The sequence below is a fragment of the Cordyceps fumosorosea genome, assembly GCF_001636725.1.
Source record: "Cordyceps fumosorosea ARSEF 2679 chromosome Unknown scaffold_2, whole genome shotgun sequence".
Lineage (NCBI taxonomy): Eukaryota > Fungi > Ascomycota > Sordariomycetes > Hypocreales > Cordycipitaceae > Cordyceps > Cordyceps fumosorosea.
This window is the reverse complement of record NW_017387302.1, coordinates 701000-721691: the sequence shown is the minus strand read 5'-3', so window position 1 is coordinate 721691 and position 20692 is coordinate 701000. Positions and strand designations below refer to the sequence as shown.

The following is a 20692-nucleotide window of genomic DNA, read 5'->3' as shown; positions in this document are numbered from 1 at the left end:
AGCCAAAACCTGGCAAGCAATAGCATTAGAACTTCTTGCGCCCGCTAGACGCGAACAATGCCGACTCCTCGCGCAGGCCGCACCCTCCAGCAGCGGTTATGGAGCTCTGTGAAGCATAATTGGAGCCTCGGATTCACTGCCTTTGGCGGTCCGCCAGTGCATTTCAAGATTGTACGTCGTCCGAGCTTCTTCGTCCTGACAAAGGAGAAAGTGACTGGATTGAAATGCTGGCTGACCCTTCTAGTTTCATACCCTCTACGTGGAGAAGCTGCAATGGGTTGACGAGCAAATCGTAAGTCAGAATACCTCTTGCCCATGCCTCAGCCATTCCTCTGACAATGCCCTCCCCCCCCTCCAGTATCAAGAGCTGTTTAGCGTCTCCCAGGCCCTCTCCGGACCGGCCAGCACCAAGATGCACTACTGCATCAACCTCCTCCACGACGGCTTCCTGCCCGCCGTGCTGTCCTTCTTCCTCTGGAGCCTTCCCGGCGCGCTCGGCATGCTCGGCCTCGGCCTCGGCGTCGCCAGCGTCGGCGACGCCCTCCCGCGGCCCGTCTACGCGCTCCTCTCTGGCCTCAACGCCGCCACCGTCGGCATCATCGTCCTCGCCGCCGTGCAGCTCTCCGAGCGCGCCATCACCAACAAGACGACGCGGCTGCTGGTCTTTGGTGGCGGCGCGGCCGGGCTGCTGTACAACGCGCTGTGGTACTTTCCGCTGCTGATGCTGGTCGGCGGCGTCGTCGCGGTCGCGCACGACCTTCGCTGGCTGCACGGCTCGTTTGCGGCGGCGGTGAGGGTCATCAAGCGGATCAGCGGTCGTGGATCGGGGGAGCCAAGGCCCGTGGAGATGCGTGACGGGGTGGACGCGCAGGGCGTGCGCCGGGACGACTACACTGCAAACCACGACGTGGTCAGCGACGAGACCACCGCCGCGAGGGAGCTGCCGACCCAGGAAGACGACGGCAGCGCCGCCCGCGTCGTCCCTGCGAGCCACCAGCTCAGCATGTCCTGGCGCGTCGGCCTCGGCATCATCCTCGCCTTCCTCGCCTCGTTCGTCGTCGTCATTGTCCTCCGCGGCACCTCCGCCGCCGCGCAATCGTCCCTCGCCTTCCGCTTCTTCGCCAACATGTACCTCGCCGGCACCATCATCTTCGGCGGCGGGCCCGTGGTCATCCCACTACTACGCGAGTACGTCGTCGCCGAGGGCTGGGTGCGCCCGCGCGACTTCCTCATCGGCCTCGCCGTCCAGCAGAGCTTCCCGGGGCCCAACTTCAACTTCGCCGTGTACCTGGGCGCGCTGGTCCTCCGCGAGCGGCCGGCGCTGGGCGCGGCGCTCGGGTTCGCGGGCATCTTCGCGCCGGGGCTGGTCATGGTGCACGGGACGATGGGCGTCTGGGGCGCGGTGCGCGGGTCGCCGGGCGTCAAGTCGTTCCTCAAGGGGCTGAACGCGGTCGCTGTGGGCTTGATATACACGGCGGTGTACAGGATTTGGCAGATTGGCTACATTGACGAGGGGTTTCAGCAGGGGACGAGCCTGGCGGTCGAGCCGTGGTGGGTGGTGGTGACGGCGACTTCGTACGTGGGAGGCTACTGGTTTGGCATGAACCCGCCTACTGCGATCCTTCTCGGCTGTGTCATGGGATTGATCTGGTATGCAATTGTCTCAAGCTAGAAGGTTCAGCATGCTGCAGCACCGCTATTTAGCAATCCTCGAGAATGATCTGAGCTGCTCTCTGCGCAACTGCATACATCGTAGACATGGTGTGCGAGGTCAGCTGTAACGGCAAGATTCCCGCGTCGACAACATGGAGATTTTTTGTTCCATAGACCCTTGTACAGTTAGTAAATCTCTTTTACCATTATATACTCACAGCAAATATTCTCACCGTAGGCGCGAATCTACCACACCGCCCAGTGCCCTCGGCAACATGGCCGTCGTACCAATCCAGTGACTTGCACCATCGGCTGTGTCGCGTAACCACTCGAGATAATCTGAGTCTGTCGCATTCCGACCGAGTGGAGGGTAGTGGTAGGCATCTTCGACAATTCCATCAAATACCTTGTCAGAAAAGAGGTTGCGAATTCTTCGGACAGTAGCGATCGCAACTTGCTGGTCGAAAACATCGGTCAAGAATCGAGGTGTAATGACTGCCTCTTTGAATGGGTCAGATGAAACAATATGAATATGACCTCTTGAAAGTGGCATGAGGGGCCAGAAGGGACAATAGAGAGACGTCGGGTAGCTTGCGGCAACAACCTCTGCAATGGGCACTGCAGTGGATTAGCAAGGAACAAGTCTTGTGTAGAATGGCATGTAACTTGCATCTACTCTTCAAAATGAGCTCAATGGTGGTATTCAGAATCATCCTAGCGCCTTCGAGGTTCACTGCAGCGCCGGAATTCACCAGAGACTGAGCCCTGGATTCCAGAGTTGATGGCTGTGCAAGCGAGGCAGCGATCGAAGAGGCACCTTTGCAGTAGTCAGCATGCAGATACAACTGGAAGACGGAGTATTACTTACTGCTTGGCCACAGCTGATCAATGTTGACGAGGGAAATCTCCGGGCCAAAGATGTTGCGACCATCAATTACGGACGTGTCATTTTGGTAGCGCTGTACGACCAATGCCGACGCCATTACTCCAGGTTGGTCCTGTAAAGGTCAATGACGGATTAATGCCGCAGATGGAATCAAAGGCACTTGCATTGAGATTCGCGCCAACTCCTGGAAGATCAACCAGCTGGTGCACCTTGGCAGCTGTCAAGATTCTCGGGTTGCCGATTCCTGATCGCTCCAAAATCGGGGCAGTACCCAAGGTGCCGGCAGCCAGTATGACGCCCTTCTGGGCTTGCACTCTATACATATTTCTGTGTGCGTCTTTTGAAGCGGCGTCAGTAAAGATCACCCCGCGAGCGGTTGTCGTGCCATGGTCGAAGAGGATGCTGGCGACTGTATGGTTTGCCAGCACCGTAAGTGTCTTGCGCTGCTGCGAAGGCGCCCAGAGCAGAGCGTCGGCAGCAGAGCTCCGACGCATTCTTCCCGTCGATGTTTCCAGCCATATCGTCCAGGAAGTGGAGGCAGATACAACAGACGTGCGGCTAGACAGATCGTTTCCAATTCTCAAACCCGAGAAGGCTGCCGGAAGAGCTTCCTTGTACCATCGGATAGCTTTCGGTATCCGCATGGGAGTCTATGATTTCGCGTTAGCGAGCCCGATACGTCGGAGTCCGTGTCTTACAAAAAACGAAGTATTGACTAGACCGTGGTAGCCATGGACATCCGGGTCGTATGATGCTCCCTGTAGAACTTGCTCTTCGGTAGGGGGGGTATTACGTTCCATTGCTTCCATAAGCTTGTGATGCGTTAGTAGAGCTCAACGTGATACGCCCTCATCGACAGTTACTGGTTCAAGTGTATCCCAATTCCAGCCTGGGTTGCCCAAGGTCTCCAACCTATCGATTTCGGCTCGGGTTGGCCTATACCAAACCATGCCATTTACTTGAGCTGTTAGCAACGTGTGACGTTGGACTTGGGTACCATACTCGACGTTGAGCCGCCAATGCAGCCACCTGCGGCAATGGGCCTTGGCATCTTGTTGCCATTCTCGTCGTATTGGGAGTAGTTTCGATTACAGAACGCGGGAGGCCAAGACAGCGCACCAGCATATCTGATCGCATCGTTCCAGGATCCGTCTGGGCCAGCCTCAATGATGAGTATGGAGTGGTTCTTCGCACTCAGCTAGTGGGCGGGTTAGAATACACCAAAAAAGCGTTCAAGAAGGCGTTCCCTTCACCGCACGATACCTTATTGGCAACTGTAAGACCGGCAAGGCCAGCGCCAACTATCACGAAGTCGAATTCTTTGCCAATGGCAACCGCAGCCTGATCTGTGACCAGAGTCGCTTCGGCGGCGTTGGGAGACAGCAGAATGCTGCAAAAAGCGGCGAAGGTTGAGGCGCGCATCACGAAGCGGGGGAGCTGTAGCTACCAATGTCAGTGTGAGGAGAGCACACAAGCAACGGTCTCGCTACGAGGGACAAGCTGCTCTTTATCATCGGCGCTGCGAGTGAAACTCTCCATAGCTACTGTGGAATCCCTGCAGGCTCATGGAGGCTGAGAATGCAGGTGCTGGAATGGCGGGCGCTCGTGCAGCTGATTGAGCTGAGTACAATATTATGAGCTTTCCATTCATAACAAGGGTCGATTATAGCTGTTTTGGGCTCGACGGAGCGAGAGTGCAGCTGTAGCATCAGCCGTATTGCAGCATAGGTGCAGTATATGGGCCGAAATCGGTGGTAGGATTTTCAGAGATATATTTGAGACTATCTTAGACGATAAGAGATTCAGTTTAATGATAACAGAGGATAAAGAATCGTGGAAGAAGGCATTTGCTCATAATCTGGTCGAAGCTTGGATTCAGGCTCTGTAGTAACGGAGTAGGGGCCGGGTGGGACAGTGCGTAGCTTACAGTGTTTAGTGAGGATGCCAGGCTGCGCACTGTACGGCGCGTTTCCCCCACTCTTGATCCATCACGGCCGTTTCGCTCTTTCTCGGCTTTCGGCATCTGTCACTGGGTCACCTCCGCATCGTCCTAGCCAACTTCGCGATCTCGGAAATAGCCTGTGTCTAGCAATTCATCGATAAACAGCATATAATAGGCAGGCCGTGTGACTTTCGATGCATCATGGCTGAGCGTGCCGCCGAGGAAGGCGGCGTGAATGACCTGACGCCAGAGGAGGTCAGCCGCATCATTCATTCCCACCGCAAGGTGCGCTACGGTAGGCTCTCACGCCGGGTTTGCTTTTCGACCGGGCCGTTGCTTTAGCAAATGGCTCGAGAGGAGACAAAAAAAGAAGCCTCGTGTTTCTCTAACTGGTCCGCGCAGGAACTGCCTGTTGGCCCTGCCGCCAGCGCAAAGTCAAGTGCGACAACAAACATCCGTGCGAAAACTGTGTAAGGCGTGAACACCCCCAGCTCTGTTCATATAAGCCGAATCGCACATCAGCAACAGGAAAGGCTGGCAGCACACCGTCAACGACAACAACCAACCGGAAAAGACAGCATTCGGAGGAGCCAGAACCAGAGCCAGAGTCCTCCCGCAAGTCGGATCGTCAAGATAGCTGGCCGCGAGCCATTGGTACGCCTCGTCTCGATTTCATTTGGTTGCAGCCCCCGGTGCCTGTTATCTAACTCGGGCAATTAGGAGCTCTTGATGAGGCAGAGCCCGTCAGTGATCGCTACGTCGGCCAGAACAGCATCCCTGCGCTACTGCGTGAGCAGTCTACGACCAGCGATAAAAACGATAGCGTAGACTTTCGCAGAGACATGAAGTCCATACTCGGTCTAGACAACTCCGCCCCCTTTCCGCTCATGTCGCAGCAACACATGCATCGCATAGCGCAAGACATTTCGACTGAGCTGCCCTCGGATCGGGAGGTTATGAAGTTGGTCTCCCTGGCATTGCGCTGTGCTACCCCATCCCATCATGCTAACATCAAGTTAGACTATTTCGATGTTACAAAGAGATTCCGCAACCATTCTGGGGGTTTGTGGTCGACATTGACGATTTTGAATCGAAGCTCATGGTTTACTTGGAGGAGCGCTCTCGCAATGCGTCAAAGCCGAACAAGTCCTCGCGTCCCGTGTCTGCTTCCTGGCTGGCCATTCTTTTTGCGGTCCTGGCTGTAGGCTCTCAGTACCACGAGTCGCCATACCACATCCGCACTCGTGATTCCCAAAAATACCTCCAGATATCCTTCCACTTTCTCCGCCTTGCAAACTTTCTACTACGGTAGGTTGGTTCCAGTCGCCTGTGCAAAGCAGCCCTAACACCCGAGATGTAGGCCGTCTTTTGATTCCATCCAAGCGCTGCTCCTGCTGAGCTTTACTCTCCTCAACGACATGAAGGCCGAAGCTTCTTGGGCACTCACTGGCCTCACGTGTCGATTAGCACAGTCACTAGGGCTCCATCGACCCAACGCCCCCGATGCAAACGAAAACGGCGAGCAAAACACTAAAGAGATGACACGAAGAAAGCTGTGGTGGAAGTGTGTGTGGCATGATACACTCACATCATTATCTTTTGATAGGTAGGCGAGGCATTCTGTTGGTAGGTTCATAGTGCGTGGCTGACGGGTTGCTAGGTCACCCATGACAAACTTCCCCAGCTGTTCAATCCCCGTCAAAGTACAATCCTCAGAGGGCGAGTATGCGTATCTCGAAATGATGTACCATCTCATCGAGATAATATCGCGACGCCTGAATCCAGACGCCATGGCGACACCTTCGTACACAGAAATAGTGGAAAACTGTGACGCGGTAGAGGCCCTGCGCACTCGAGCATCGGCACACATGAAGGACAAGGACAAGTGCAAGACGGCATTGGACCGTCTTCAGTACTTTGCCATTCGACTGCACACGTCCTTTGTCATTTCCGTTGCCTGCAGACCAGCACTCCGACGAAATTGCAACCTCGGCCTAGAACAAAAGAAGGCGTTGGCGGCAAGATGCGTGGTCAACCTCACCGAGACCGTCAAAATGTTTCTAGCGATGCATCAACTGTCCGTCATTCCGACACGGAGCTGGGCCTTTACGTACCATGGGCTTTCATCTGCGCTCCTGCTTGGCATATTGTGCGACACACGAGCGGACCCTGAAGTGCGACAGTTACAGGGCGATCTCATTGCGGCTCTCTCTGCCACCGCTGCCAAAGACGTCAGCTCTCCCGAACCGCACGTCATCCGCACGGACAAGGACATCGAGCTGTCTGGTCCGCTGTGGCGCGCGCTCACGGCGCTGAAGAGCATCTACGATCACGGTAGCATCAGCACTTTTAAGCGCGACGGCGACTCATCTGCGGGCGGAAGCGGCACCCGCACGCCGCTGATGCAGCTGCCTCCGGGTGTTCAGGGCGTGCCTCTGTACCAGCAGTACCGTGCCCTGCCGCCCGGTTCAGATCCGCGCGAGGATGCGGCGCTCGCCATGGCGGAGATGCAAAACGGCGCATCGCTTCAGGATTTCCAAAAGTATGTCATCTTCCTCGTGTCTTGTTTGTTTCCGCGACTAACATGCGCTTCAGCGCTCTGACTGCACAGCAGCAGGTACCGATGCCGGCTGGCTTCGACTCGCTCAATTCGGAAGGGCCGCAGCTCATGGCGCCCATGGATCTGTACGAATCCATATGGGGAGGTATGTCGTATATCCGGACGAACCTGTCTTCGAGCGAGAAACTGACGCGCTTTATTTTGTAGAATCGGCTGATCCTTGGAACACTGGAGTTGAGCCCATGAATTTTGACTTTTTGGCGCAGCCTCCGCCAGGGCAACCGCATCATCAGCTGTACTTCTAACCCGACAAGGGACTGTGTGATATAATTAGTATATATGTGTGCGTACGGACTGCCCTTGCTTTATGACCGCAAACATGATGGGACTGGGTGGGTTGAGGAGAAACCAACTTCCGTTTCTATTTTTCAACTAGCTGGCACTGGAAAAACAGAATTGTCCATGTATAGATACCTTGTTCTACTCTTTTCTATTTCCTCTTCATCAAAATCGTCAGCGCTCTCTTTGATCGTCATCAGCCACACTCACAGCCGGTCAAGACTGCTCGCGTATGCCATGATCGGATCGCCGGGCTGGAGGGAATCGATGCGTCCAGCAGAAAGACCAAAGCGGTTATGAGCATGCGCAGCAGGGCACATGACAGGTAAACCAGCCAAAGACTCCCGGGGCACATCGAGACGAACCAGAGTCCTCGACGACTGTGTGTGCTCATCATTCGATTTTTGATATCGTGTCCATTGGCGACGCCAAAAACCGGAGGTCTCCTCACCCTGAATGCATCGGAATCCCAAATAACGCCTTGTTCCATGCAAAGTTCTCGTTGTCTTTTTTTCTATCCAGTGGTGTATTGTCATCAAACGTATCAAGAGTTGTTCATTCCCATCCATGACCTAGGTTCCATTCTATAAAGAGGCAGGCCGTGTTTTCTTGTTTTGTTGTCTTTTTTTATTTATCTTTTTTTTTTTCGTTTATTTCTTTCTCCGGGAGGAACTGGCCACGAGCGCCTTCTTCTGGTACTTGGGCATTTTCTCAGAACGCTTCTCGCGCCTAGCCTCCTTGACGGCCTGCTTGCGGAGGCGCTTCTCGTCCTTGTCCTCGAAGCGGTGTCCGCGGGGTGTCCCCTTCTCGAAGCGGCTCTCATCGTCCCCCTCATCAGCGCCGCTGCCGAGAGAGGCGCCTTCGTCGTCGTCGTCAGAGGCGGCGCTGCTCCCGGCCTCGCCCGCCTCGCCCTCGACCACCTGGTCCGCGAGGAGGTTGCTGTAGACCAGGTCCTTGCCCTGGCCGCGGTGGACCGCGGCGGCGTCCTTTTCAATGTCGTAGACCTGCTCGAGGGTCTGGGGGATGTACTGGTTGCGGAAGACCTCGTTGTCGACCTCGTCGCGGGCCGCGGCGTCCTCATCGGCGGCCTCGTCAACCGCGTCGTACAGCTTCTCTACGGCCGCCGCGGCCGCCTCTGCGTCCTCTCCAGTTGGCCCCTCGACGGCGGTGACGAAGTTAAAGACGGCGCGGTCGGGCAGGACGCGGACGCCCCGGCGGCGGAAGAAGTCGCCGACGTTCTTGATGTCCATGCGGAGGAACTCTAGGGCGCGCGGGTGGTCCGGCTCCACGCTCTGCGATACGTCAATCACAAAGATGCGGCCGTCGTGGTATAGCAGGTTGTACTCGCTCAGGTCGGCGTGGACGAGGCGGCAGACGCGCCACATGCGGCGGACCAGGCCGAGCAGCTGGACGTAGAGGCGGTGCCACTGCTCGTCAACGTCGTCGCCGGAGAGCGCGGCGTCGTGCAGGCGCGGGTAGGCCCAGCCGCGGCGGTCGCCGAGGAAGCCCATGACGAGCACGTTTTGCTTGAGGGCGACGGGCTCCGGGCAGGGGACGCCGGCGGCGTGCAGGCGGCGCAGGTTGCGGAATTCCTTGAGCGCCCAGAGCTTGATCATCTTGCGGGTGTTGCCCTTGTCGAAGCCGCCCTTGAAGCGGTGCTCGCCGGCGATATAGCGCTCGCGGTCGCGGAAGACGAGGATGGCCGTCTTGTACACCTTGACGGCGCGGTGGGTGACGGCCGGGGCTGCGTCGGGGTCGGCGTCGTGGTCGACGAGGATGGCGCCGTAGACGTTGGCTTCCTTGCCGGTGCTGACGGCGCCGTGAATCTCGGAGACGAAGCCGCCGTTGATCATCTGCAGCAGAGTCATCTTGGTCGGGGCGTCGAGCACCTGGTCGGTGGTAGCGCGGTCGGCCTTGTCCTTGACGCGCTCCTCGCCGTCCTTGACGTTGTCGAGGCGGATCTTGGAGGCGTGCTTGGAGAGCTCGGCGACCTGGTCGTCGACGCTGGCAAAGGTGTTGGCCGTGGGCTTTTGCGGGTTGGAGCCTCCGGCGCCGCCATTTGTGTCTTGCTGGTGCTTTTGGCGGTTGTAGGTCTTGGTTAGGTTGCCCGAGGCGCCGTCGAGGATGGCGTCGTCCGGCTCGTCGTAGTCTTCAAGGTCGGAGCCGCCTTCGCCGTAGAGATAGTAGTTTTGGATTCGTTCGTGTTCTGTCAGCTGGGCATCGTGTGCTTGGCGCAGCCCCGCGGGGATCTCGTCATTGCCGTTGTTGTCGTAGCCGTTGTTGGCGGTGTAGGTGCATGGGGGCTCATGAGGTGCCGCGGGTGATTGGGCAGCATCGGTAGAAGCTGCCATGATGTGTTGGTTTGTGAAGAAGAGTCGTGGGATAAGTTTGAATGGCTGTGGCTGTGGCTGTGGATTGTGTATAGGCGGTCCCAGTCAGTCAGTGGTTTTATCTTATCGTGATAATTTTTCTTTGGAGGGGTTGAAGGTCTGGTCTGGATAGCGGCCCAAAGTGGGTTAGTGGGGTAGATAGAAGTAGAAGAGTGTTGGCCTGGGGGCTATCGAGGTGCTTGCTTGTCTGCTGGATAGAGAAGTTGGAGTGGTTTTGAATTGAAATGGAATAAAGGGAGGTATTAGAGGGAGTTTGAGCGGCTGGTGTAGGTGTCGTTTTACTTTGTTTCAAGATTCGACTTGAGGGTTGACAGGATGTGATGAACTCTTTGTATACTGGATAGTACACTCACTCAGTACCGCCTGAGTACACTCAGGTTAGTACCTAACTAGGTAGGCGGTGGTTATAGATCAGTGACTCTACCATAGTAACTACAAGTAGAGAAGGGTAAGAATAAGTTATAACTTTGAAACTAGCACACTACTCTTAATATCTTCTGTATAGTCGGATAGCAGCCGCGTATAGGTGCCGATAAGGAAAGCGATGGATTTGTACCATGCCGCAGCTGACATGGCTCTTGTCGCGTGACTTGAAACAAGCAAGCCCAAAGTTCACGAAGAGGAGGGAGGCCCCTTACAGTTGCTGCTTCTTCTGCCCTCCCTCCTCAAAGTTTCGCCAAGATTACTGATAGCTTTGGACTTGACCCCATGTTTTCGGCGCCGCACCCATCTATCCTCATTCTCATTGGTGGGCACGTTGATCGCCAACGGTGCCCGCAAAGAGCCAGCCTGTCCAATCCTCAAACCTCTAAAACTTTCAATCGAGCCATTTCCTCTATTGCCCAGCGGCCGGTAATGCGGGCGGATTCGACAGCTGGAGCTAGGAGGTTGGCGGCCAATGCCATCTGTCAAGCTGGCCACCACCTCGATTGCCAAGTCTGGAGTCCCTCTCGCGTCACTAATAGGCCGCCCCGTTTCTCGTTTCCTCTTTGCGCATCTCCCATGCTTCAAGGAGATGCCACGAGGACTTGGTGCATCCGATAGAGCACAACATCAGCTCGCTAGTATGTCGTCGCGCGAGGAATCCGCAACGCATGGCGCCTGTGAACTCTGTCCCCATGGGCCCCCCGCCCCCGCACGGCAAGAGTGAGCCTTGGACACTGCCCATGCCTCCCTGTACCCTATATGCCTGCTTCTTTCTTTGCGTATTCGCCTGGCTGACCCCCTTTCCTATGCGGATCTGTATAGTGCGATGGCGACGGCTCGAATCCGTGCAAAGCCTGCCGTGAAAGGGCCCTCGACTGCGTCTATGTCTTTTCGCCGCGCGTCTCCAAGGCCGACCTGCGGGAGGAGCTGGCGCGACTGCAGTCGGCGACGCTTGACGATAACGCCCTCCTCGATAGCATTTCGTCAAAAGAAACAAGTGCGGCCCAGCTGGACAGTATATTGCATCGACTCTCGGACGGCCAGTCGCGGGCTGATGTCGCGTCGTTCGTATCGCTTATGCCCGCCGCCGCGAGTCGTCTCAGACCAGGTAAAGATGCTGCGCTTCTCGTCACTCTAGCGATCCTTTTGTCAGTTGGTTCTATTGCGTCGTGATATTTGGGTGCTAGTCCTGACCATGCTTTGTTTGTCCATCTCTGCAGACGCCTCCTGGGTTACGCCTTCAACCGTTACCACGGCCACGGCGACGCCGCCCTCGATGCTCATGGAAGGGCTAAGCTCGCAGCCCTCAGCTGGTCCTTCAACCAACAGCCCCCCGACCAGTCTCGAAGCATTCGACGATTCTGCCAACGCGGCCGAGTTCCGCGCCAACCTCGGCTACTACCGCTCCCAGCTACTGCAGCTGCTCAGCACCATCCTCGCGCGCGAGTGCCTCTCCTTCTGCCCCGTCAGCGAGCGTGAGCTGGAGCGCGAACTTGCCACGCACGCCTCCACGGCGCTTGCCGACGCGCTCCTCGCCATAGGCGCGGTGCTGACCAAGGACCATCCACGCCTCGCGACCGCGCTCCTCGCGCCGGGCAGTCTTGACCCGGACAGCCTGGGGCAGGCCTTTGCCTACGAGGCCATCATCGCGCTGCACAACGGCACCGGCCGCCCACGACGTGTCGCCGACATACAGGCGCTGGGCGTCTTATCGCTCTACGCACTCACCTGCGATAAGTTGCAGCAAGGGAGAGAGTTTGCTGCCGATTTCTGCGCTGCAATAGCGGAGCTGTGGCGTGCGGAGCCGTCGAGCGAGATACATAAAGGTAGCCTCGCGGACAAAGAGGCGCTCGCAAGCATCTACTGCGCTGCCGTCTCGTTAAATCGGTATGTCCCTGCTTCGGCTTTTGCCGTCTAAGAATCAGGATTTACTCACCATCCTGTCCCTTGTTCCTAGAGTCCTCTTTCTTATTTCCGACTATAATATGACGCTAGACGCGTATACGCGAAGCGTTTGTATGGACGATTTTCAGGCTGTCGGAGACACTGAGACGGCCGCTCTCCCGTCTCAGTTGAATTTATCCAATAGCATTATAGGTAAGAAGCGGCGTTTTTCGATGTCGACATGTCAGAATTTCAGTCCACCCGACTCACCATGTAACTCCTTTAGATGATGCCTTCTTCCACAAAGATCTCAGCTCGATACCCGACAATCCTCGCGTGATTGTCGCCAAGCTCTTCGAGCTGGCTGAATGGACGTATCTCGCGCGATCGGGTCCGCAACAGGCAACGTTTGAGGGCGCCGTCCAAGTATACAGTCAGGGCCTGCGCTGGTATGAAACCTTCTTTCAATACACCAGCGGCTGCGGAAAAACCAACACGTCATTGATCCTTTTTGTTCAGTAAGCACCCCGTTTTGCGTGAAGTCGTGGTTGGATGCTGTTCCCCCATTGCTCATGGAGCTGACATTCGACACTTGCTATAGCACATTTTATCATTTTTGCGTCCTATGCCTCTTGACGCCGCATATCCTCGAGAGCGTCCCGATTGCCAGGGACGGCACACGCGCCGACACGGTATGCAAGCAGGCCGCGGATAGCATATGCGAGCTCATCACGCACTACCGCCAATTGCACGGGGGCGAGCGATTACTGGGTTTCGTGCCCATGTTCGAGTCAGCAGCCCGTGCAAGCTTAGGTGAAGCCAGGACTTCCAGGTAGATGGTAATTGCACACAGCTTTGTATGGTGATGATACTCTCTTCTTTGACTGGACATGTTATTTTTAGTCTTTAGAATAGGACCGCATGTGACGCTGTAAACCAGAGGGCTTTAGCCACCCTCCTCCCCTAAGAACTTAGAGAGCGAACAGGACATGAGATACTGGGCACCTTTTGCACAGCAGCTGAGCTCATGACGTAAGCCTGTGCCCGTGTATTACATCACCTCTTTCATATAGCAACCTTTACGAGTTCATCGGTCAAGGCCGTGTATGGTCTTTACTTTAAAGAAAATATACTACCCAGAGTAGTCTATTTAACCCGTTAGAAAGCTATAAAAGTGAATAAGCATATAGTGATCGTTAACTAAGTAGCTCCAACTTCCTGCTAAAAACAAGCGCTTAGTTGCTTCGCTAATATTTGCCTAGCGACGTCTCTGATCTAAGGTCAATTTACGAACAACTTAGTCGCCATGTAATGCTAGTCGGGAATTGTCTATAGAGGTTCAATTATAGTTGTTAGAGTTCACCATTGGCGGATCGATACAGCGCTGATCCGTCCATCGCCACAGCTCAACACGCCCCTTCACCAATTGCAACCACATAGCCAAGTTACCATCTAATTGCGTGACGCCACCTAGCTAATTAATCTCTTTCGGCTGATTCCGAGCCCTTCCTTTATCTCCATATTTAGTGAAATATACGTAGCTTTCAGATTAAGGAGACTGACTTCGGGGCTTCATTATTTGACACGCCGATCGGTCGGTTGATTCCTTCTACCCCGTGTTAGCATTGCCTACTCTTCATATTGTTCCGCTATTGTTGCCCCACCTCTTTGACTTTGACCTTTTCTGAGTTGTTGATTGTGTCTTGGAGGCCCGTACCAGAGCCAACTGACTTGGGAAGCTGCTTGCTGCTTTGGCGCTCAGGAGAGGGTGATTCTGCCATCTTTTCAGCGCGGAATGAAGACTAGTGTATTGTCATTCACGCATGTACCAAAGCTCTGCAATTGCTGTAATACATATCTGGAAATACATTTCCAGATCATCACCATGACGTGATGGGACACTTTGATGACGCTGCTGCCTTTGTTTCTGGCTGTCGTATTTGGCTCAGGCTCGCGCTTGAATACCTGGACTACACATGTCCCGCTGGCGGCAGAAAAACTCCGAAACATCGTATGGAACAAGCAGTAATACTGTCAACTACGACAATTTTAGACGCTGCTTTCCAGGCCATTGACCTTCGATCTCTGTCATGTTGCAAACGCGAGGCCACGCAGACATGACGTACCAAAGATATATGGCTGCAGGGATAGGCATGGCCATGTCGTAAACATGACTCACAGTCGTTCTGGTCTCAGTAATCAAATGAGAAGACGTACTGATTGCGCAGGAGCTGCTCTTCCTATAAAATAAATTCGGGATACGTGTTTACTTGGAAGAAACTCGTGCGTAGAAATTTGATCAATCCTACATTGAATACTATCATACGATTCCTATCATCGTCTCTACATCGAATACTACCATACGATTCCTATCGTGTCTCATCATGCTCAAGGGACCAGTACGAGTTCTCGCCTTCGGCAACCACCTGATGGTGTGGCTATCTTCCTTGGTGGTAATGGGAATATTGTCCTACTTTCTCAGTAGGTACAGTGCTGCCCATAACACTCATGTCATATATCAAGAAGTCATTGTAAGTATTCACCCTTGATGAATCTTGTTGAGCTTGATGCTAATCTTGCGGATAATAGGCCGTACTTACATTTGTTGCTTGGACATTTGGAATGATACTCCCATGCATCGACAGATATGGAGGGCATCTGTGGCCTCTCGACGTCGCTCTATCCTATCTTTGGCTCACGTCCTTTATCTTGTCGGTGCAGGATTGGAGCGGCAAACGGTGCTATGTGAATTCTCCTGGTTTCGGCCACTGTGGACTTAAGAAAGCTGTTTCTGCTTTTAATTTCTTGGCCTTGTACGTCCACATCCCACATCCCACATCCCACATTGACGAACCAGGGCTAACTAAAAAATGACAGCTTTTTCCTTGTAGCAAACTTTGTCGTCGAGGGTTATTTATTCCGAGTGCACAGAAATGAGCGAGTAAATACTGCGAGGGCAGATGGCAGGGCAGGTCATGAGGCAGTGGATCATGGGCGAGTCAGACCTGCGGTGTGAGACAATTTGAAGTTATTTGGTGAGCAGGAAATGCCAACAGGACGGGATTGATACATCTTGACAAGGCTTCTATGTATGCTCCCTGCGCAATTCCAGGCAAATATAGCGGCTATGGTGTTTTTACCTCCATTACCTCCATTACCTCCGTGGCTCTGCCAAATCAAGCTTTGCCAAAATCAATTAATTGCTTCCCTCTATCACAGGCGCCTTTGTACTCGGGGGTTTTTCAACACCAAATTCTGGATTAGATAGTATCAAGCTCAGTAGCTAGATAGGACGGTTGTGTGAAAGGTTGCTGCCAACACACTACGCGGAATATCATTGATGTGTTTCACATAATTTGGCAGCGCAAAAAGCGGCAATACACTTCTCATCATATAATATCTCCCTCCCCTTTTCCAATTAATAGGCCCAATCAGATACGATTATATTGCTAGTCAAGTCAATAATAAGAAGAATCATCTTTAGTCAAAGCCATCTTTCCCTTGAGACGTTATTGCGTTGGCTCGCGCTTTGAGCGTAGACGCTGTCTGAATCTCCCTCAAACTCTGAATAATAAGCCAGCCGGGTATGAAGAGCCAAAATGCGTTGCATGCAACATAGTATGCCCAGTAATAGATTCTTGCGGGGTGGCTCAGGACCACGCCATGAACCAACTCTTCAAAGGCACACGTCCCGTAGTAGAGAGCCAGTCCGTAAAGCTGGCCAAAGCTAATGGTAAACTGGACTGAATGTCGTGAGATGTGGTCTGTGACAATCATGTAGGCGCACATGAACGAGAGCGGGCCCCAAAGGCAAGCAGTGACGGTCTCCATGCAGACAACAAAGGAATCTTGGGTCATGTAGCGGGAGTCGGAAAGCGAGTATTCTTTCCAAAGCTGCCCAAACAGGTCGGTGCGGCCCCCCATGTGAAGAGAGTGATACGAAAAGTAACCTGGAACAGCTTGTCAGATCAGATGTCTGATTGAGGTGCGTCATAATGTCAGAAGAGTAGAGGAGGTTGGGTGTGCAGACCTTCAAAGAAGGTATGGATGAAGCCACAGAGGATGAACCACGAGGCCGTCCAGACATCGCTGTTGGAAAGCTTGGGCTTCAAGATTCGCAGACAATATTTGGTCGTCGTCAAGATGATGAGAAGCCCGCCGAAGAATGCCGTGAGCAAAATGGCTGTCGGAGTGGAAATTCCAACGTATCCGGGCACTCTCGAATCTACTGGATAGAATGGGTGTTGACGATGGGTAGGCACAACCAAGGCCGGCGACGCTCTGCTTAGTTGCTCCATGAATGGTATTCTATGGCTTGGCTTGACTTGGGGGCAGGGCAACGGATGAATAATAGCAGAGATGTCGATTTATTAAGAGGATAAGAGGGGTTGATATGTAAGTAGATAGTATCGATAATGGCTTGAATGTCGTTGGGCTGCTGTGCGGTTATGACGGGTGAGTTTTTACAGGTGAGTTTTTACAGGTGAGTTTTTACGTGTGAGTTTTTACGGGTGACGTGTTGAATGCGTAAGGCCGAAAATTGTAGAATACAATCGCCCTTTGCGAGGTAGAGGAAGCCCATTTTTTATTATGATTATTATTATTTTATTTCTTTTTATTCTTGTCGTATGACGCTGCTATTCCGAGGAGATTAACTCCCTGCAAGCTGCATCATTAACAAGGTCTCACTGTCAATCAACAAGACAGTGCACCAGCCAGAAAGTGTACTTGCGCCGTCAACACATGTTGGTTATCGGGAGAAAAGGTCCGTCAATGCCTAGCAATACGAAAGCCACATCACAAATCCCATATATTGACAAGGCAAGCTAATAAATAGACTTGAGGTAACTAACCCCCTGTGTGGCAAGCTGCAGCAGAAGCGGCAACGACGTTTGCTTCCACCAACTAACTAGATTGCCACCATCGATCGGACTCGCCACAAGAAGAGAGACGTTTTCCAGAGTGGTTTTGTGATGCAGTAATTGGGCGACAAAACCAAGACTGAATAGTGGTGGCGTAGCCCAAAGCAGCTGGTGCAACGATAATCTTGCCAGCCGAATCAAGGCTTTCTCGTCTCTGCTCTGGGATATGATCAGGTGCGTAGTTACGACACGATAAAATCAATGACGTCTGTCTGCCTGCCAGCCAGCCAAGCTGCTTCTTTGTCCGGTTCCCTACCACAAAAGCGCAGGCGTTTTTTTTTCCTTTATCAATTTCACCCATGAATATATATACTTGTCAAATATTTGTAATATATACTTGACAATCTAATTCTCAAAGGCGCTCAATTCACCAGTACAACACAGCTCGCATCCTGCCAACATGGCCATCACCAGCGCCATTTCCGACCTGCTTCACTTCGTCTACGAGTCCATTGCGTCAGTCTTCAACGGCATCTACAGCATCATCCACGGCCTACTCAGCACCGTCACTGGCTTGCTCAGCACCCTCCTGCACCTCGTCGGCAACACGGTCAGTGGCGTGGGATCCGTGATTGAATCCATCACTGCATTTATTGCCGGTATGTTGCATAATACTGTAAAAAGGAACACGGCAAACACTAACACGAATACCAAGGAAACATTATCATTCTTGCTGTTGTCGCAGTGCTGGCATTCTTCTTCCTCCGCTCTACTACGACAGGCCAGCGGGTAGTGCAGCAAGCCAAGGCTAAATCTAGTTGATAGTTGAGTAGGTAGGTAATGAATGTAATGTCTTGCGTCTAGAGGATAGTATCGTGTAAATAGCCTGATCAAATACAAAGTACTTAAAGGTACTTCCAAACTACCAAGTTACAGTAGGAACATTACTCGCCCTATTAGCTAGCCTATTAGTCTCCGTTGCTTGGCGCTTCCAAATTCACATTGTTTGCATAAAAATAATTCTTCAACTGTAAATATTCCAACTTTTTCCAAGAGTCTAGGAAAATCTTCCAAACGAGAGTATGTAATTAAATCAGGTCAATAATACACATCACGGCTTCTTCTCGCCGTAGAAAGTAACCGAGCCGTCAAGCACGACTCCTCCAACTCAACTCGAGCCCCCCCCCCCCCCCTTTACTTGGAGTACGGAGCGTAGCATCCCGAGACGGGCTTGTCCACCACGACGTGGGACTTGGCCTTGACGACCTCCGGCATCTCATACTGAGACTTGGCAGGGAGGACATCCGCCTCCTCAACCTCGACCCGGAGGCCGTTGAGCTGGGTGACGTCAATGGTCGAGCCGTCGGGCTATCCAATGCCATGTCAGTTCTTGTCTCTCGTCTTTCGGAAACGGAGCAACATACCTTGCGAAGAGTCACCTGCATGCGCGAGAGCACCTGGCGGACCAGGTCGCTGCCGTCGGCCGTCGTGTTGCTCAGCTTGGCCGCGTGGATGGCCGTGGTGAGCGAGACGGAGTCGTAGACGAGGCCCTTCTCCGGCATGTTCATGATGGCCATGCCGCCGGCGCGCGTGTCGCCGATGGAGATGTCGATGGCGCACGGGCGGTGCGGGAGGTAGGCGACGTCGACGCTGATGCCGGCGTAGTACTTCTTGTAGTCGGTCTCGGTCTTGTTGGCGAAGACGGGGAGCGTCGGCTTGACGCCGGGGGCGGTCGTGGTGGTGGGCGCGGGGACGGAGTTGTTTCCGGAGGGCAGCACCGAGGTGGCCAGGGTGGTGCGGAGCGACGAGGCCGAGGACGGGCCGGCCGAGGACGGGCCGCTGCTGGTCCCGGGCGTCGTCGACTGCTGCTGGCTGCTGCTGCCGCTGGTGGTCGGGCGGACGGAGGTGACCATTCCGCTGGAGCTCACTCCGCCAGAGGTCGAGGGCGGCTTCACCTGGGTGCTGCTGCCGCTGCCGCTGGTGACGGGCGCGTTGTTGCTGGTCGTGGTCCGGGCCGGGCTGGCAGACGGGGCGGGCGAGACCGGCGGCAGCGGCTTGTTCTGCTCCGGGGGTCCGTAGAGCGAGTTGATGATCTCGACGGCGCTCTGCTGCATCTGCGTCTCGGACTTGCTCCAGTGCTCGAGGCCCTGGTAGGTGTAGCCAAAGTTCTTGCACGAGTTGACGGAGCGCGACGTGTGCCACTCGCCGTTGGTCTGGCGGAAGGGCTGCAGGGGCGAGTCGAGGTCGATCATCGATCCGGAGGGCGTGTTGTAGCGAGACTGACCCTGGTAGGCGCCGTTGAAGGTGGTAGCCTCGGGGTGCATGCCCTGCCAGTAGGCCCAGAGACGGTCAACGTTGGCGTGGTGAAGCATGCTGGGGGGGTGGGAGGTTAGTATGGATAGATGGATGGTGGATGGATGGTGAATGGATGGTGAATGGATGGATGGATGGTGAATGGATGGATGGATGGATGGGCATGTCATCTATAAAGGACGAGTCAACTTACAACAGCGGCTCAAAGGCAGAGTACTGAGAGTCCATGAATTGGCCGCCGCAGCCAGCGTCCCAATGAAGAGCATTGTGAGCAGCCTCCAGACTACGACCTTTGCTGGCCGTCGTGGCGAACTCGGAGAAGGACTTGGCCATGGTGAATGTATCATACTGCAGAAGAGAAAAGCAGCATCAGCAAAAGTGGCCATCTCGGACAGGCTTCTTCTTCCACTCACCACCAATCCCTTGTAGTTGCGCTTGACCAGGTTCTCGTTGGCCTGCTCCGAGCTGTCGCATCGGTACATGCGGTCCCTCGTCTCAAACTGGCCGTACTTGCCCTGCTTCACGTCCTGCGAGAACTTGTACGTGTACAGCGGGTTGTCGATGGTCTTGGTCTCGACGCCCGTCTTGGCCGCGACCTTGACCTGGACGCTCTCGGGAAGCGCGCAGGCCGGGAGGGACGGCTCGGCCGCCCAGTCCCAGTACGGGGCGCGGAGGTCCTCGGCGGCCTTTTGGTATTCGGAGCGCACGCTCTCGGGGTAGGCGGCGGCCAGCGTCCTGGCCTCCTTGACGAGGTTTTGCTGTGTGGTGAGGGCGGGTTGTGTAAGCCGTCAATGATCTCGGGCTGCGATGGATGATTGGGGGGACTAGACTACATACCTCGTAGAAGGCGACATAGGGTCGGTGCCAGATCATGAACAAGTTTTCCTGCATTCCTTGTTAGAGTGACAGAACAACACAGGGTCTCCTGGCAGGTTCAACTTACTCCGTGGGTGCTGTAACCAGACCAGCCATCGGTGCTCTTGGCTCCTGCATTATTGTACTCCCTGAAGGGTCGGCCGTGGATACCTAGAGAGTCAGTCTGTCAGCCAGATGATACTCGCCTGATTCAGATCTTCCCTTATGCCTTACCGGCGATCTGGAAGTAAGACTCTGTCTCGCTTGCATCGCGATCATACATGGTGCGCATAGCCTGAACATAAAGATCCCTGCAACATCATCTCGGATTAGCGCCTTGCCTTGCTTCCCATTCCCGGGCCGAGCCAGCTTCTCGGGACCGACTTACCACTGAGGGCCAGCCTCAGTCGCCAGCTCCGTGATACTCCGTCTCATGGGGACCGCGCCGCCATTGCCCGTCGCGTTCGCTGCCAGATAGCCGGTGACGGCTCCGGTGTAGCCACCATTGGCGGCGGTGCTTTCGCCCGAGGCGGAGACCGCGCGGGTCAGGAACAAGCCGGAGAGGATCAGTTGGAGATGCAT

At 54.4% G+C, this 20692-nt stretch overlaps 7 protein-coding genes across 7 annotated transcripts; 4 read left to right on the top strand and 3 right to left on the bottom strand.

Annotated features, from left to right (window-relative positions):
* Window positions 1-57: 57 nt before the first annotated feature.
* Window positions 58-1672, top strand: ISF_01374 (chromate ion transporter; the record flags this gene model as incomplete). Its single annotated transcript, XM_018844981.1, has 3 exons — window positions 58-171; window positions 245-292; window positions 359-1672. 3 exons carry the CDS (start codon window positions 58-60, stop codon window positions 1670-1672), a joined length of 1476 nt encoding a protein of 491 aa, XP_018707747.1.
* A 210-nt stretch (window positions 1673-1882) lies between these two features.
* ISF_01373 (GMC oxidoreductase) lies at window positions 1883-3961 on the bottom strand (the record flags this gene model as incomplete). The annotated part of the gene is made up of 7 exons (XM_018844980.1): window positions 1883-2271; window positions 2330-2470; window positions 2619-3189; window positions 3238-3351; window positions 3403-3497; window positions 3542-3737; window positions 3803-3961. The coding sequence occupies 7 exons, from the start codon at window positions 3959-3961 to the stop codon at window positions 1883-1885; spliced, it is 1665 nt and encodes a 554-aa protein (XP_018707746.1).
* A 721-nt stretch (window positions 3962-4682) lies between these two features.
* ISF_01372 (Fungal specific transcription factor) lies at window positions 4683-7346 on the top strand (the record flags this gene model as incomplete). Its single annotated transcript, XM_018844979.1, has 9 exons — window positions 4683-4766; window positions 4884-4938; window positions 5010-5135; window positions 5202-5442; window positions 5502-5789; window positions 5842-6087; window positions 6142-7023; window positions 7077-7186; window positions 7249-7346. 9 exons carry the CDS (start codon window positions 4683-4685, stop codon window positions 7344-7346), a joined length of 2130 nt encoding a protein of 709 aa, XP_018707745.1.
* Window positions 7347-8030: 684 nt separating this feature from the next.
* ISF_01371 (serine/threonine-protein kinase RIO1) lies at window positions 8031-9731 on the bottom strand (the record flags this gene model as incomplete). Its single annotated transcript, XM_018844978.1, has 1 exon — window positions 8031-9731. One exon carries the CDS (start codon window positions 9729-9731, stop codon window positions 8031-8033), a length of 1701 nt encoding a protein of 566 aa, XP_018707744.1.
* Window positions 9732-11391: 1660 nt separating this feature from the next.
* Window positions 11392-12916, top strand: ISF_01370 (hypothetical protein; the record flags this gene model as incomplete). The annotated part of the gene is made up of 4 exons (XM_018844977.1): window positions 11392-12083; window positions 12154-12293; window positions 12367-12598; window positions 12682-12916. The coding sequence occupies 4 exons, from the start codon at window positions 11392-11394 to the stop codon at window positions 12914-12916; spliced, it is 1299 nt and encodes a 432-aa protein (XP_018707743.1).
* Window positions 12917-17402: 4486 nt separating this feature from the next.
* ISF_01369 (hypothetical protein) lies at window positions 17403-17764 on the top strand (the record flags this gene model as incomplete). Its single annotated transcript, XM_018844976.1, has 2 exons — window positions 17403-17601; window positions 17658-17764. 2 exons carry the CDS (start codon window positions 17403-17405, stop codon window positions 17762-17764), a joined length of 306 nt encoding a protein of 101 aa, XP_018707742.1.
* A 372-nt stretch (window positions 17765-18136) lies between these two features.
* Window positions 18137-20692, bottom strand: ISF_01368 (tyrosinase precursor; the record flags this gene model as incomplete). The annotated part of the gene is made up of 8 exons (XM_018844975.1): window positions 18137-18310; window positions 18367-19315; window positions 19449-19603; window positions 19669-20013; window positions 20093-20140; window positions 20199-20281; window positions 20345-20421; window positions 20499-20692. 8 exons carry the CDS (start codon window positions 20690-20692, stop codon window positions 18137-18139), a joined length of 2025 nt encoding a protein of 674 aa, XP_018707741.1.